Source organism: Podarcis cretensis, assembly GCF_951804945.1.
Source record: "Podarcis cretensis genome assembly, chromosome: 1".
In the NCBI taxonomy this organism is placed as follows: domain Eukaryota; kingdom Metazoa; phylum Chordata; class Lepidosauria; order Squamata; family Lacertidae; genus Podarcis; species Podarcis cretensis.
This window is the reverse complement of record NC_137170.1, coordinates 54473498-54489886: the sequence shown is the minus strand read 5'-3', so window position 1 is coordinate 54489886 and position 16389 is coordinate 54473498. Positions and strand designations below refer to the sequence as shown.

The 16389-nt window shown below is 44.2% G+C and overlaps 1 protein-coding gene across 2 annotated transcripts in view; it reads right to left on the bottom strand.

The window, feature by feature from the left end:
* Nucleotides 1-6887: 6887 nt before the first annotated feature.
* ALX4 (ALX homeobox 4) overlaps nt 6888-16389 on the bottom strand; it is a 73020-nt gene continuing 63518 nt past the window's right edge. For both annotated transcript variants that reach the window (XM_079952146.1, XM_079952147.1), the window contains exons 3-4: nt 9388-9516; nt 6888-7572 (exon numbers count right to left, since the gene is read on the bottom strand). In XM_079952146.1, coding sequence (XP_079808272.1) covers nt 7249-7572; nt 9388-9516 — 453 coding nt within the window. In that variant the 3' untranslated portion in view covers nt 6888-7248. The remainder of the gene's footprint in view (nt 7573-9387; nt 9517-16389) is intronic.

The following is a 16389-nucleotide window of genomic DNA, read 5'->3' as shown; positions in this document are numbered from 1 at the left end:
CTACCTGGTCCCATTGCCAGCTATTTGCTTCCTTTGTGTTTTTAGATTTTGCTGGAAGCCAGAGTGGTTGAGGCAACCCAGTCAGATAGGCGACATATTACTACCTGACTGGGTTGCCTCAACCACTCTGGCTACTACTACTACTAGTAGTAGTAGTAATCCAAGCTTGAACACATCCTCCATTGTGATCTCCAAGCTGCACCAAGCTTACTCTCAGTACCACCATCTATTTGCCATACCCCTACTATGTAGAGAAGCATTCCTGCTGGCTGTCGTGTAACTTGTGGGAGAGGGGTTATTGGTTTGCTTATGTGTGTTTTCATTGTGTATCTTTATGTTTTGGCCACCATGTGGTCTTCAGGTGAAGGGCAGTATCCAAACTGAACAACAACAACAACAGAAAATGGGTGTAGATCAATGGTAAAGCATTTGCTTGCATTCAGATGGTCCAAGGTTCAATCCTAAGCATCTCCAGAACTTCCATGTCACTAAACAATACAGCTCCTCCCATAACTATTTTCTATAAATGGTCTTGAAGGTTGGAGTGGACCCACTGGGGTACAGTACCCCCAATCCTCACCTCTCAGAGCCTTCCCAGAAGGATACAGGTCAACTATATCAAAAGCCACTGAGAGGTTGAGAATGAGCAGGTTGGCATTCTCTTTTGCCCAACAAATGACATCAACCAGCATGAGCTCACAGTGGAAACCCAAAGGAAAACAAATGTCAGAATGGGTAATTTGTGGCGCTTCTCAAGTGAGCATCTGTTGAATAGAAACCTAGATCACTTTTGGGTTCTGATCACAGACTGATCCCTTAGTAAGTTATATGGAGAACCACTCCCAACTTAATTTCCCATGTGCAAGCGCACTTCAATATGCAAACCTATGAGTACCAATGCTGCATCAAAATCATCCTTTACTTTTCTCCTTCTGCTTTCGGGTCTTTGGTCCATCTACCAGCAGCCTCTCAACTCACTGGATGTCTCATGTTTTGCCTGCAGGATGTTCCCGTCACTGCCTCTTGGCTGCCAAGAATCTCTAGAGGCAGTGAGGCTGTGCGCTGCCACCTGTTGTTAATCTAGCCTTGTTTAATCCATTCTGCTCTGTGTCAGCAGTTCAAAAGGGCACTGTTAGTATTTTTTGCCAACTTCAATTAACGTGAGATTTTGGAGGCCCCCCTCCGATCGCATTTCATCTGCCATGAGTCAGGCACAAAATAGACAGATTTCAGTTAGAAGCAGAGAAGAGATGGTTATGGCAACAAAGAAGAAGAAAAATAATACTTATTTGGATCTCTTCTGCCTGTGTTCTGGGTGTTTGTCTGTCTTTTCCCAGCAACTTACTTTCTGTTTGAATATTGTTTGTAGCTCTAAGGGATTTTGTTTCTCTCTCACCCTCCACCCTATGGAAAGAAAAGTCTTAAGTGCAATACCTTACAGCAGCAGCAGCAGCAGAAGCAACAGAAAAACAAGATTCAAAGTAGTTTGTTATTTTTTTAATATTACAATGTAATGAATTTGCAGTACATATCTGTATAGGCAGTAAAATTGTATGGCACAACCTCACACTGCAATTTTTGTGGGCATTTTTTTTTCCATTCCATTATTTTATTCTTGAACATTTTTGAATGTATATTTTCATATATTCTGCCCCAGGCCATAAAGCTAAAGGGAAAAAAAGTTGCATTTATACAAGGTTACAATATCTTACAACAATAATATTGACTGAGGTTTGTTTTCTTGCGATCTTTCTCCCATTCTCGCTTTCAAACACTGCACACCCAAAAAAATCTGATATATTATTATACATTGAAAACTGTCCTTCAACATCAGTAGTATAAAAGTCCTAGCGCTATCTATGTTCATGGAAGGAGTACTGGTTTGGGTAATACATTACCCGGATTTGTGGTAAAGGGTCACAACTGGTGTGTGTGTGTGTGGGGGGGGAATCACACTTTGGTTTCCCTGCACTACCATCCATGAAGTTGAAAGCAATCAAAAGCTTTCATCTGTTCAGCCTAACTCTGCCCCAGTTCCCATTTGGGCTTTTTTTTTTTTTTAATTCCAAGTGTTTGCTTTTTTGCTATGTCAGTCAAAGCAGCAAAATAAACATGGAGTTCTCAGCGGCTGTGTCTGCCTGATCATTTTTCAACCATTTCCAGGAAGCTACCTTTTTCACTGTTGTTTGTTTTCAGAGTGTTTTACAACGTACTGTGAAAAACTTAGCATACACTAAGACAAGAAATAACCATCCAAAAGAAGAAGAAAGACATAGGAATATCCTGCCCCCCTCGCGCCAAATACTCATATAGCTCACATTCTGTTGCTCTGGCCAGCAGATAATGTTACCATGGGAAGGAGAGCAAGCCAATGCTCCATCAAAACAGCCCTCTTGACCATGGTGGTATTCAGGGTACTGGATTTGTCCCTAGAACATCTAATTGGTGACCCCAGAAAGCCTCCCAAGTTCATTTATGTCCAACACAGAGTAAAACCAGGCAGAGCACTCTTGTGGAGGGCTGGCATTAATGGAATTCTCTTGCTCGGGATACGTTTTTTGTTAGAACTACAAGCTATGTTAGACTCTGGGCTGCCGCTAAAATGGCAGCCCTGTGTTGGCTTTTCCTGCAATGTTTAGCAATGCTTGTGCATGTCATTTCCATGCCTACATCCCAGTCTCAGCCAATGAGGCAGAGCAGTGGCAAAGACGTGTCTCAACTTAAGTGGCAGGAGGGGAAAGGGCTTGGCAGAGGGCTGCTGGTTTTGGCAGCAGCTGCATTTCAGAGCTCAATGTTTTATTTTGTCCTTGGGGGTGAGTTTACTTAGTCAACAAATGTGTACATGTTGCATTGAACAGTTCAGAGCATGATCCACAGCACTCCTCCGATTATCCTGAAATGTCTTCTGAAGGATCTGCTGAGGTACATTCTAGATATAAACTGAACCGTTCATACACAAAGCCACATTGGAGTTGACATCAGGATGTGACCAGCAGACTTCAAGCAAACCTAGTCTTAGGCAAAGTACACTTGAAATACATTTCTTGTGCACACAGACTTCACACACCACACTCTTGTACACTACTGCATGCATGTATGGTCTGCAGTGCGCAGCTAGAGTTGGCCATCTCACTGTTCTAAAGCAACAAAATAATGGCACATTGCTCACCTATAGGACTCACCACATTGACTTTGGGGTGGAGCCCAAACTTTTAGCCCCACCCTGGCATTGTGTCTTGTCCATGAGACACCTACACGTTGTGCACCGTTTCTTGTAGAGAAACCCCAACATGGGAGCTTGGCTTGGTTGTGCAAGTGCCTCTACATGTGAACAGGAGTTTGCATGTTTGGGTTTCGTCACAGGCAGCCATATGCATGATGTCAGGGCTAAAAAGCCTGGCTCTGCTATGAAGCACATTTGGTAACGTGCTGCACATGAATAACTCGTGAATAGGACTTATACATACAGCAATGTACTCCTCAAAGTTAGCATCCAGCAATATGACCATTTTTGGAGCTGCAGATTTCATGCTGAAAGCTAAGGCAGCAGCAAAAGAGAAGAAGAAGAAGAAGAAGAAGAAGAAGAAGAAGAAGAAGAAGAAGAAGAATTAAGAGTCCTCCCCCACCCTAGCTTCCCAACTAAAAACTGAAATCACATTGGGCAGAATGCTAGTCATGAGATTTCCTATCCTCCACCCAAGAGATGGCAAACTTAGCTGTTTACACAAAAAACATACTTGCACAGGCAGCACACACACTCACAATATATTCTCCTAGGTATGCACACTTAGGAACACAAAAACATGGTTAAGCATGGATAATATTACTTATGCATTCACACACACATTAAGTGATAGCCAGCATTCGTCATCATCAGAATGGCTCCATTGATTTCAGTGGATCTATTCTGGACATGACCAATGTTGGATGTTGCCCATTATTTCTTGCATGAGAGTTCCAGGTACAACTCTCAAAGGTACCCTTCTGAAGAAGTGTGCATGCACACAAAAGCTCATACCAATAACAAACTTAGTTGGTCTCTAAGGTGCTACTGGAAGGATTTTTTTATTTTGTTTCAGGTACCCTTTCAGTTAGACTGACCATGGGCAGGCCAACGCCATTCAGAGGAGTGAACACTATCAATGCCAGAAAAGTGTCTGTGGGACCTTGATTTCATAGCTTTAAAAGATGGTGAGGGGCAAATGAGAGCACTTATCCCTGATAAGTTGTTTGTGCCACAACAAATGCAACATTGCTATGTATTTGTTGTTGGGGGAACACAGGTGTCATTTCTGAAAGTTGTACTTTTACTGATGGGTGTTGTGTTTTCCGAGCCCATGATGCACAGCGGAAACACTTTGTATGTCCTAGTGATGTCCTTAGCATTTTCACTAAAATCAACATGAAAACCCATTTTTTTATCTCTGCAGGTAGAGTATCAATCCTTGTAAGGCTTATTGTAAAATGTGGGTCTGGAATTATCACAGGCATGTATTGGACAGTGCATGTGACATCATCACTATAGACAAATAAAAGAAGTTACATACATACACCTGAAAAAAGAAAGTGTGGGGAGGAGGGTTTATTGGATCTTTTAAGTCTGTGCCACTGGCACACTTATTTCTGCAACAGTTAAATGTGTAGAACTAGTAAAATGGCTAGAGGGATAGATGATCATGTGGAATGATAACATGGTGGTGAGGGAACATATGGCTTCCCCATCTATAAATGGAGGCCCTGCTTCATTTCCCTCTGCTCCACAAATAGGGTAGTTCTAATTTCCCCCCATTCAGATTTTCCAGCAACTTTTCCTCCTGAGAACCCATGTGCACTGAAGACCAAGAAGCCTTGTTGTCGATGAGCTGACTTTTTTGTAAGAATTCCTGCCGGCATCCTTCCCATTCCAGGCCAGAGTGTGTGCAAATGCTTGTGATTCCACAGCCACATGTGAGCCAGAAGGCAGGTGTGCGCTTGTGTCCCAGGCCTCACTGAGGGGGGTCTTGCTTTTGCAACGAGGCCCAAATGAAATCTCTGTGCCTGTATGGCAGCTGCTCACTGGGGAAGGGAGACCAGTAGCTACCAAACCCAGTAAACACCCTCTTAAAAACCAGACAGGCGGTTTAAAGCTCCTTCTTTCTTTCTCTTCTCTGATGGATATGTAGCTCTGTGCTTAAGAAACCACAAAACCTAAACACTGTTTAAAAATCAGCTTATTCATAGCTGAGTTGGGTGGAATCTCAGCTGACTCGATCCAAATCTTCTTTGAGCAACCACAGGGGAACTGGGAAGTTGCCACCATCCTGATGAATGGGAGTGACAAGAGGTGGGTCCATGTCTGCTAAAAGCTTTGAGCTGAAAGCAAGAGCATTTCCAACCAAAGAAACAAGCTCTAGCTTTATTCCTCCAATACATGGCATGGGCAATCTTCATGTGGTGGTTTAAATCAGTACAAATGGAAGGGAACACCAGGAAGACTGTTTTTTTGAGCTAGGCTGTGGATTGCGGAATTGTGAATACTGTTTAAAGAAGGCACTTGTTCTGGTAATCATGGAGATCTATCTTCTCTTATTGGTCAGAAGCCAGTGACCGTAATAAGGAAGGGAAGGGAAAACCATGTTCTTTGGCCTTCTGTAGAACCAGCCATGTCACCTGGGCAGGAAGACAGGAGAAGGATTTTCTCTTTCTTGTAGACCACACTCTTGTCGCACTCTTGCTCTTTATTCAGGCCAGTAGTCAGAACCCTTGTTTTGGACTGCATTTATTGATGGCAGCAGCTCCCACAGCTTAATTTCATTCCTCAGCACTAAAGCAGGGCAAAAGATGGAAGAGGGTGGGCCATGGATCCTACTTTATGTTGATTCTCTTCCTTTATTTTCCTACATTTCTATGCTGCCCATGCAACAAAGTTCTCTGGATGGCCACACAAACAGTCACTTATTTGAAGGACTGTCAGGATGTGGTCCTATCTCTGGTCCAAGGCTGTTCTAGAGACAAGGAGTCCTAAGGAGAGAGTGAGCAGGGGCATCCAAGTTGCCCATCCACAGGCAGCACCTGGGTGGCAGACCCAGCAGACACGCCGGCCACTTGGTCAGTCTTCCCCACTATGGTTAGATGCACTGCATTTCTATGGGGAAACCCAGCCAGATGGGCAGGGTATAAATAATAAAATTATTATAGTTTCTATGTTGCATTATAAATTAGTGCATGCAAATGTTACGCAAATCCGTGCCCATTTTTGTCCTCTGTTTTGGTGATAGATTTTTATCTTACTTGGCGATAGGTACACAGTCCCCCTACAAGGATGCAGGCCCCACTACTACAGGAGATGGCACAAATATCGTTGCTTTGAGTTGTGCCATTCTCATAACCCTTGGTTTGTTGCTTGGATCAACCCATATTCCTGTGTGGTAGGGTTGCCAGAGCACAACACGGAGATTGCCTGGGACCTTTATTATCCTTGCCAAATCGAGAGGTGCCTTGGCTTCTCTTGTTCCTTTCACACTGTGCTCCACCCCTGCCTGCTATGTGGCAGTCCTGTTCACTACATACAGCAGATGTTAGGAAAATAGGAGACAAGACAGCGGCTGCTTCTTTTTACCCAGTGCAGTTGCCAAGGCAACCTCTGGGTTGCAGCCTGGCATCTACAGGTATTCTGTGAGTTGAATCAGCATACCCTACACTCAGCACACACATGCATGCACACACAAACACCAGTCTGGCACTCGTCAACTAAAGCAACCACATTATTCTGGCATTACAGGTATTGTAGAACTGCCCATAGCATGAGAATAAATGGTACTAGAAATGTGCGGAGCAATCAACTGGGAAGTGTGGCTTGAAGCTTTTGTGTTTTAAAGAGAAAGACAGATCCGGTGTCAGAGAAAGCAGGGGAGACAAAGTGTCCTTCTTCATTGGCAAGTCAGGACAATGACAGCATTCGAGAAACATGCCATGTGAACACACACACACACACACACACACAACTCAACTTTGTCTGGTGCAGTAAACACACCCATTATTTCCTTCCACACACCTGTTTGTTGGGGACGACAACAACAAAATCCCCTGCATGTTTAAAACACTCCAAATACGGCAACGCACGTAATGCTATTATACCTAGGATAGCTAAAAGTGCTGCATTCAGATCTCTGAGTAGGGCACTGGCTGCCTCGGGTCCAAGAGTGGATGGATTGGTTCGATCGTCCCTGTTTGCTCGGTCAGTGTCTGGAGGGCAACGGCTGCACCTTGTCATGTCGCCCACGATATGGCAGCGCTGTGCTCCTTGGCTTTCATCCGCAGGGCCGCGATGCTGGAGGACTTGCGGTCGGGCTCGCCGTTCAGCTCGTAGCCGTTGATGCTGGGGCTGATGGCTGCGCCGCCGAAGAGGCTCCCCATGTGAGTCTGTCCCACGTGGCTGCCGGGACCAGAGACGCTCAGGAATTCGGAGACCCCTCCGGTTGTGTGGGGATGGGTGTGGGGAGACATGCAGGAAGGCACTGAGTCACAAGGCACGACGCAGGCAGGGACGGGGGAGGCAGCACCGTTGTTGCCAATCCAGGATGGATTCTGGATCTGAGATGGTGGAGAAGGAAGGAAAAGATCAGTTAATGAGCAGTGGTTTATTCATTGGTTCTCAAAGTGGAAAAGATGTGTGGACAGGGAGAGGTTGTCCAAGTATTAAGGTGTTCTGTATTGAATCAAGCCAATTCCTTCTCAAAGTAGTGTAGGCATCTGGGAAGAGCACATGTCTCTCATTACATTGATTGATGTTGCTGGTGGCTGTTGGTGCTCTTGTTTTCTTCTTCTTGAGGTTTTCACATCCTTGAGATTATTTATTATTATTATTTTCAGATCATAAATTGGCCACCTCGTGCCAATTTTCACATCACATATGCTCTATCCACTGTGCTATTCTGCTTTTGGAAAAAGCCAAGGAATAGAAAACCCTGTGCTTGAAGGCACTGTTAATTAGTTCATATTGAAATTCTGTCATTCAGTCATGAAAGGCACAGAGCCTTGATCAAAAAAGAGGGGTGGGAACCCTTAGAAAACTCAGCCTTCTGATGAATTGTCTGTCTAGCCCAGGACTTACCTGTCTTCACCGACAGCAGCTCTGCCAGTTTGGGCAGGTGATCCTGGGCTAGGCAGACAGTTGGCCAGTTCTTAAATCGAGGCATTTCTGGGAATTTTTTTCGGGGCATTCTGCAATTAAATACACTCTGTCTCTGAGCTCCCCCCTTTTGCTTAGTGTGTGAGAGAGAAATTGCAATGACAACAACAAGCACATTATCTAGGATTATCTAGGATGCTGAAACCAAAACGATCCTACCAAAGCAGAGAGCGAAGAATGACTTTTACCAGCAGGAGGCCCCTGGGAGGTGGGGGGGGGAGGTGTGTTGGGGGGAGAATGTGAGATGAAAGAATGCAACAGGAGAGGATCCAGATGGAAAGTAGGAAAATGCCTGTCTCTGAAAGGCCTGCATTCCACAGCCTTCCAGCGCCATTCAGCTCTGGCTCCAAGCCTGACCTTTTACCTCCGGCAGACTACATCTCTGCGGCAGGTACAGTGGGGGAGACGAGGCCATAACATTCGGAGGTGATGAAAGCAGGGGACGCAAGATAGCCAGAGTAAAAATGCCGTCGTTTAAATTTATGGTTCTGCCACATTTTGAATATCATGAATATCATGTCTGGTTGACCCCTACCTCGAAGAAGGATCATCATGGAGCTGGGGAAAGTACAGAAAGGGGCAACTGAAAGCCTGGAGACCCTTCCCCACCCGGAAAGGCTGAAGAGCTAAAGCATCTTTTGTGATGCGGTGGGAGGAGATGAGCAAGGGCAAGATGAGGAACCTTGTCTGTTTCCAAGAAGTGGGAGGGGGGAGAATTTCCCTTGGACCCCAGGATGTAAAGCGGAAAAGTTTAACTCGTTCTTCTTCTGCCACTTTCCTTCCTGGGCATATGCCTGTTTGCTCTGAATGAACTCAATGGGGCTTACTCCCCACAAAATGTGCATAGAATTACAAATGGACGGCAGATTTTACAAGCCACTTCCAAATTTCTCAAGGTTACACAGGCAACAAAGTACATGCTATGCATTTATTTCCTATCTTTGAAATGTGAGGGTAAGTTTCACAACTGTTACAGAGGCAAAGGTTTTTTAACACAGTATCAGTTCCTTGAACCTTGAATCACTTGTCTCATCCTACCATATTCCAACTGACTGAAGGCAGGGTCTTAGAGTGGTATTCAACATTAACTCCAGGCAGACCTGATGAAATTAATGGACCTGACTGAGTCATGTTCATTAATTTCATTAAGGAGTAAAGCTTAGTTAAATGCCACCCTTAATCTTAAAGAGACAGGTGTGCTGGTGGCAGACACTCACCTGGGCATAGTTCTCTGCTCGAGTTAGTAAGGGGAGCTCATAGGCTGTGGAGAAGTGGGTGCGGACCTGCTGCATTTGACCAAACCGCTCTCGCTTCCTCCATTTTGCCCGTCTGTTCTGAAACCAAACCTGAGAAGAAAAGCACAGGTTGAAAAGCGCTTCAGGAAAGGAGATGAACAATTGCCTCCTCCAGGCCACCCCAAGTTGTAAGCAGTTTGAAAAATAGAATTCTGCTTGCGTTGTCACTGTATTCCCATCCCATATTTTTAGACCTTCCTAAACTGGCAATGCTGATATCAGTGCTATTACCTTCTGTATAGTAGCTGAACGTTGCTGGCCAAAAAGCAGGCTGAGGGAGTCTTTTAATATGGAACCTAAATCCCACATTTGGGTGCTTATCTCAGCAGAATCACACATAGGTGCTTTCATTTGAGCTATATTTGTATTGTACGTTGCTCACAAATAACTGCTCATGCACCTTTGGTTAATTTGAACACCAACATAATTACAGTGGTACCTTGGTTTACAAACCTAATCCGTTCTGGAAGTCCATTCTTAAACCAAAGCCGTTCTTAAACCGAGGTGCACTTTCCCTAATGAGGCCTCCCGCCGCCAGTGCCCTTCCACCGTTCAGCTTCCGTTCGTCTTCTGGGGCAAAGTTCGCTAACCGGAACACCTACTTCCGGTTTTGCAGAGTTTGTTCACCGAATAGTTTCTTAAGAGGCTGTTCGTAGACCGAGCTATCACTGTATATTGAACAAAACTAGCTGTTCCTCTCTCTTCTGGTCCATTTTTCTGGTATGAGAGCTTCATTGTCTTAAAGTGACAGGTAATCATCCTACATTGTATCTCTATATCAGGACATAATGACATTTGAGTTTTCAGAGAGGTTCCTTACCATATCCTTCCTATTTATTCTGCACATTTCTAAGAGCAGCTGTAGCAGAATGCCAAGCTACAAATTGGGAACGACCCAGGTTCAAATCTGATCTCTGTCACCAATTCACTAAGGCAAGCCATGTTCTCTCAGCCTTAGTCTGCCCATAGGCTTGGACCATGCAAGGCCTAAACAGACCTGGCCAGTGTCACTTGCAAGGCTGACCCAAGGCATTGTGCTACCTTAGATGCCTCTAACTTTTCTGAGCATATGCTCAGAAAAGATGCTGTGCTATCTGTTTGTTTCTCCATCAGTTCTTTCACCTGCTTTCTTAATCTGCCTACTGTGAGGAAAAATAGCTCTGAGCATCCACCAACACATACCCTTTTGGGCCCCACTGATATGAGAGCTCCAAAGTCTGCCAGGTCAGGTTGTTGGAGGTTTCCATTATGGCAGGGAGCAGGGAGTCCAATACAGAATATATTTATCCAGTGCAGGAGCTCCATCACTGACATGGGAGAGGAAGAACCAATATATCCCAATGTGCCTGGGACACTCTTCCAGAACTATAGGGTTATTCACTTACCTAGAAGCAAGTCAACCATATGTCATGAGTGCTCTGATGGTGTTTCCTGCTTGGCAGGGGGTTGGACTCGATGGCCCTTGTGGTCTCTTTCAACTCTATGATTCTATGATTCTAAGTCCCATTGAACTCACGCCTAAGCCTGACTTCCAAATACACATCTATAGGATTGTCCTGTTAAACTCTTTATTCTTATATCACAAACAGAGGGGACATACATTGAATGTGCAATGATTTGGTGAAAGGCAGGATTATAAATTTAATGACGACAACGACGATGATGACAACACCACCACCACCACCACTGTGGTACCTTGGTTTACGAACTTAATCTGTTCCAGAAGTCAGTTCTTAAACCAAAACTGTTCTTAAACCGAGGCATGCTTTCCCTAATGAGGCCTCCTGCTGCCGGTGCCCTTCCACCGTTCGGATTCTGTTCTTAGACCAAGGTAAAGTTCTCAAACCAAGACACTATTTCTGGTTTGGCAGAGTTTGTAAATCAAATTGTTCTTAAACCGGATTGTTCTAAAACCAAGGTACCCCTGTACTCTAAACATATTTAGCCCGTAGTAGCTGTAACCTGGCACTGATACAGTCTAGAAAAGGCCTGCTATTAACACAACATGTAACTTGGTTGCTTGTGGAGGTGCCAAACAAGGCTAATTTATTTAAAATTATTGAATTTTATATTTACAGTGAGATGCATGGACAACACAAGGAAATGCATAGATTAATCTGATTCACTATGGGTCCAGTGCTTCACTGTCTTCTTCTTTCCTCTAATGGGAGTTTTGAAGCTTTGTTCATACTTTTGAAGCTCAAACAAAATCTTAATACTAATCTTGTAATACAGCACCAAACAGCAGGGTTCTACAACATATGCAAGACAAAAGGAAAACAACTAGAATTGAGGGGGGGGGAGGGAGAGAAATGGGAACTGTTTTACTAGGTAAAGTTTAAAAAAAGATGTACCCAAAGTATAAATGGTGCATTTAACTAAGCAAGATTTGGTCACAACTCACAGGGGAACAATTATGAGTCCAGAGATATCAAAGTGCTATGGGCATGATGTGAGACAACCAACTAAGGCTGTGTAAACCTTCCTGTTGACCCAGCATCCTGTGCACTCCCATTGCTGGTTTGGGCAGAGGCAGTTTTAGGGTAGTACAACTAGCGCCACAACAAAGTTGCAGAATGGAGAGCGGGAGGTGAGTAGGCGCCAAATTTTAGCATCGCACAGGGCACCACTGAAATTTGAGAGTCCAAAGGCCGCCACTGGTTTGAGAAGCGGTGCACATCTATTGGCCATAATCCAGATATATTCCGTATCTATCCTGTCATTCCTTAGGAAACACTGCATTTTGATGTGCTTCCTGCTCAAACCAGTTTCAATCCAAATTGAGAAAAACAGTGACCTATCTGCATTTTAAGTCAGTAATATTCACATAATCCCGGTCACTAAAAAGTGATTAAAAGGTGTCTGATCTGTGGATGAACTCCAGAAACCTAGTTATCTATTCAGTCCTCAATTATTATTTTTTCTTGGAAGATCCTAAAGTTCAATATTTTTTTCTAAGAAGACAGTGATGCTGCCATAATAGTAAATCAGCAGTACACTGTCACACAAAAAGACAAAACTTTCAATAATTAAAGCAGACTCACAATCAGTTGCCATCGTTTTTGCCTGTTTATGCAAACTGACTATGCCACGTGGTTAATTTTTAAACTTTTTGCTATGTTTTAAATGGCTCACGTATCCACCATGTAATATGCAGGTCTGTTCTTTTGCAAGGGATGATACAGTTATTAACCAAATCTTTAAAGTAAATTTCTTCCTTTCTTAAAATATAATAATCAGGAATTAGAATATTGTGCTTTCCAAAGGAACATTTCTACAAACTGGTTTACATTAACTCTATTTGGCTGACCTGTGTCCCTCATCTATTCCCTTCAATAAAACTGCAAGGAGGATTGAACAGCATAACAAAGAGGAAAAAATTATCTAAAGGAGGCTCACAACTGAGTTGACTGTACCTACAGCTGCTTGCTGGGGTGTCATCTGCTTGCATTTATACAAATGCATTCATGTTTTGCCACAGGTTAAGTGTGTTTAATTGAATTTTTATCATCATTTTGTGTGTATGTGTAGTCACTCACTAAGCCTCTCAAGAAGGAGGAGAGCAAAAGTGGATGGCAATATTCTTCCCTCTCTGTCTACGTCTCTTCTGTTCTCACCCCTCTCCTTAAAGTCTGACTTCCCTTGTAAACTGCAGGAGTCAGTCTTGCCAGCATCTCACTTTGATCTCCAATAGGAGATTTCTCTCTGTCTGCTTGGGCCTGGCAAGGAGATTCTCAGTGACCTGGAGGTTTCCTCCCCATGTGCCTCCAGGATGGTTTGTATCTCATCCAAGCAGCAGCAGCAGAAGCAAAGCAATCACTCATTTATGTGAAATGACTGAAACCGTGTCTGCATGGGCGTCTGCCAGCTGCAGCCTTTGGAGTTATTTTTGCTGACCTGCAATCTGCAAAAAAAATGACAATCCCCAGCAGTGCAGTTAGGTAATTTTAGACTCTGGCCTTAACGGTCTTACAGGGTGAACCCTTTTTTAGATGGTTATGTGTATTACTTCGCTGACTTCAAGATGTAGGAAGGCAGCCCTGTTGCTTTTGAGGGGCCTTGCAGCACATTCCCTGGGGTTCTGACCCAAAGTCCTGACTTACTGGTACCACTGAGGCAATCCCTACAGGGAACCGCAGAGAGGCTGCAGAACCATAGTGTGTGCATATTAGGAGAGGGGACTAGAGACAGACAGGGCGACATCATTGTTGACATACCACTTGCACTCAGGTAGTGAGAATACAGCATTGCAACCGGGTATATTCATCACCCTCACAGTCTTGTTTTGCCTTCCCCACAGGCTGATATGACCCCTCCCATAAGCAGCCCAGCTGGCAGCCAGTCACAGGCTTGGTCAGCCGACGTATCTTTGATCTGCAGATGCCGTGTCCACAGGGTGACCCTGCTGTGCGAAGAGGAGTGGGTAGCAGGTAGAGAGGGTGCCATAAGCTGCTAGCAGAACATATGCTCCGCACATGTGTCCATCCCCAGACACGGCAAAGGCATTTCTTTCTGTCATGGTGAAGCATTCACTATGCTGCTCGTGAATATGGATGATGTGCACGGCGCAACTGTTCTAGAGCGTCTAGGAGTGCCCCCGGGCAAGGAGAAACCTTGACAGATGATTTCTAGGGGGAGGGTTGTGCTGGCAACGTGTGTCGGAGTCCAGAAATCAAAGCCGTTTTCATATGGGCAGGTTAAAGCCTTCAGAGGAATGACGCTGACCCTACGCTGTTGAATTAGTTGAGTTGAGAGGGAACCAAGATACTGTTTTACATTTCTGAAGGGGCAGGCATTTCAGGAGCCGGCATTTTGACTAACAAACTCCTGAGAAAGTAGAAGAGGGGTACATTCAGGGCCCTGCTCAGCAAAATGAACAGGAGGGACCCGAAGCGGGGCTGTGGGCTCAACACATTTTGAAGTCGGTGAATTGTGGCACTTCAAGAGGGTCCCCTTGAAAGACCAGAGTCTCAAATACCTGAGCCATCCAATTCTGCCTCCCTGCCAGGAACAACCTCCCTCCAACTTGCTGCTACTGCTGGGACCAGTTGATCTTCAAGGATTTGAAAGCATATGCCCCACACTTGTCTTAAAGCGTGCAAATACTTTTATGTAAAATGGCTGTGTCTGCAGGAAGGAGGAGAAACAGCCAGCACATTAGGGCCAAATTATTCAGGTTTATTAACTACAGTAAAAGTTGATAATTTGTTTGTTTTTTTGCTGCATTTTGGAAATTGGGGCTTGTTCGTTTGTAACTTGGTTTTTGTTTCTTTTAAGTCTACACATCTCAGAAAATGTGCAATAAAGGGACCCAGTCTTCCCAGTAGCCTCTAATTCCTTGGTGTGGTGAATCCAGTATGCCCCTTTGGCATGGGCTGTGCTATGTCAAGTGGAAGCAAACTGGGTGTGATCCTCAGAGGACTCATCAATAAGTGTTTGCCAGTGCCCTGAGGCCATCAGATTAGAGGCCTGACCTACGACTAAATTTATTTTACCAGGTCACTTACAGATCAGACTGGGTAGAGCGCACCCATCCTTTGCACTAAAGTCAGCAAAGGCTGGTTCATGGTGGCAAATGGAGTGCTGCTCCACCAGCCTCAATCTGCCCTCAGTCAACCCCAAACTGCCTGCCTTCTTACAGACAACCAATCAGGGGTTGACCCAGCCTGTCAACTGGCCCCATCTACTGGTTGGTCTCCCTGCCATCTACCCTTCCAGCCACCATTACCAATGGCAGCTGGCTTGCCACCAGTGGGACTAGGGATGAATTTCAGGACCAGCAGAAGAGCATCACTCGTGCCCTTTTGGGCTTTGACCTGTACATTGGTTTCCTGATGCTCCAACAGTGAAACTCTATGCTCCTCATCCTCAAATCCCTTCTCTTTTTGCTTATTCGTGCTTCATCCTTTATTGCTAGGGCATGCCATTTTATCATGAACCAAACTGGGTTATTTTTAAGTAGTAGGGGATAAAAGAACAAGAAATAATAATAATAATAATAATAATAATAATAATAATAATAATAGATTTCTGCTTCTAAAGGTTTTAAAAACTAAGCAGTAGCTGATACGCAGATATGAACTCATTAAAATTGTCCACAGTTGAGCAATTATACCAAACTAAAAACACCCACAACATCTGGGTGGATTTTTTTTAAAAAACCCTAACTGGAACCATTTGAGACGAGTGTGGTGGGATCCCTACTACCTCTTGGCTCCAGAAAAAGCTTTAAAACATGATATAACGAAATGCAAATGTTCGCAAATTGTGTACAAATGCTCAGATTAAAAGATTACAACACTTACTACTGAGAGAGATATCCTAATCACTATGATTTCTAGGGTGATATTTTTAGACAACCTAAGCTATTCCTCTCTTCTATTACTACAATCCTTAAAAAAACACACCCAAAAACACCACTCTTCAGTTCATTTTCCAGAATACATGAGACTGACTTCCGTGTGGTTGAGAGATGGAGTGCAAAAAGGCCCCTGAAGGATTCTAATGCAAAAGGCTGAAAGTTGTGTTGCCTCTGCACCATTTTGATAACCAAAATGTTTGATGTCTTAGTATGTTTTGATATATGCTGTGAGCCACCCAGTGTGGCTCGGGGAACCCAGCCAGATGGGCAGGGTATAAATATTATTTTGGTGTTGCTGTTTAATAAAGTCCAATTTCTTCCACCAGAAAGCAATGGATCTTCAAGCATGCAGTGTTGGCAGCATTCACTTCTATAGCCAAAGGCCCTTTCAGTTTACACCTCTTCTATCTTTGCTTCACAGGAAACAGACTGGAAAGCTCTGTGCTGTTGCATCACATATGCTCAGTCAGTCATGATGTTTAGCCCCTGCTGCATTCAAGGGTCAGTGTTTGCCACACCTGCATACCATCCAACGCTTTGAAGCCAAAATCTGGGAAGCCATT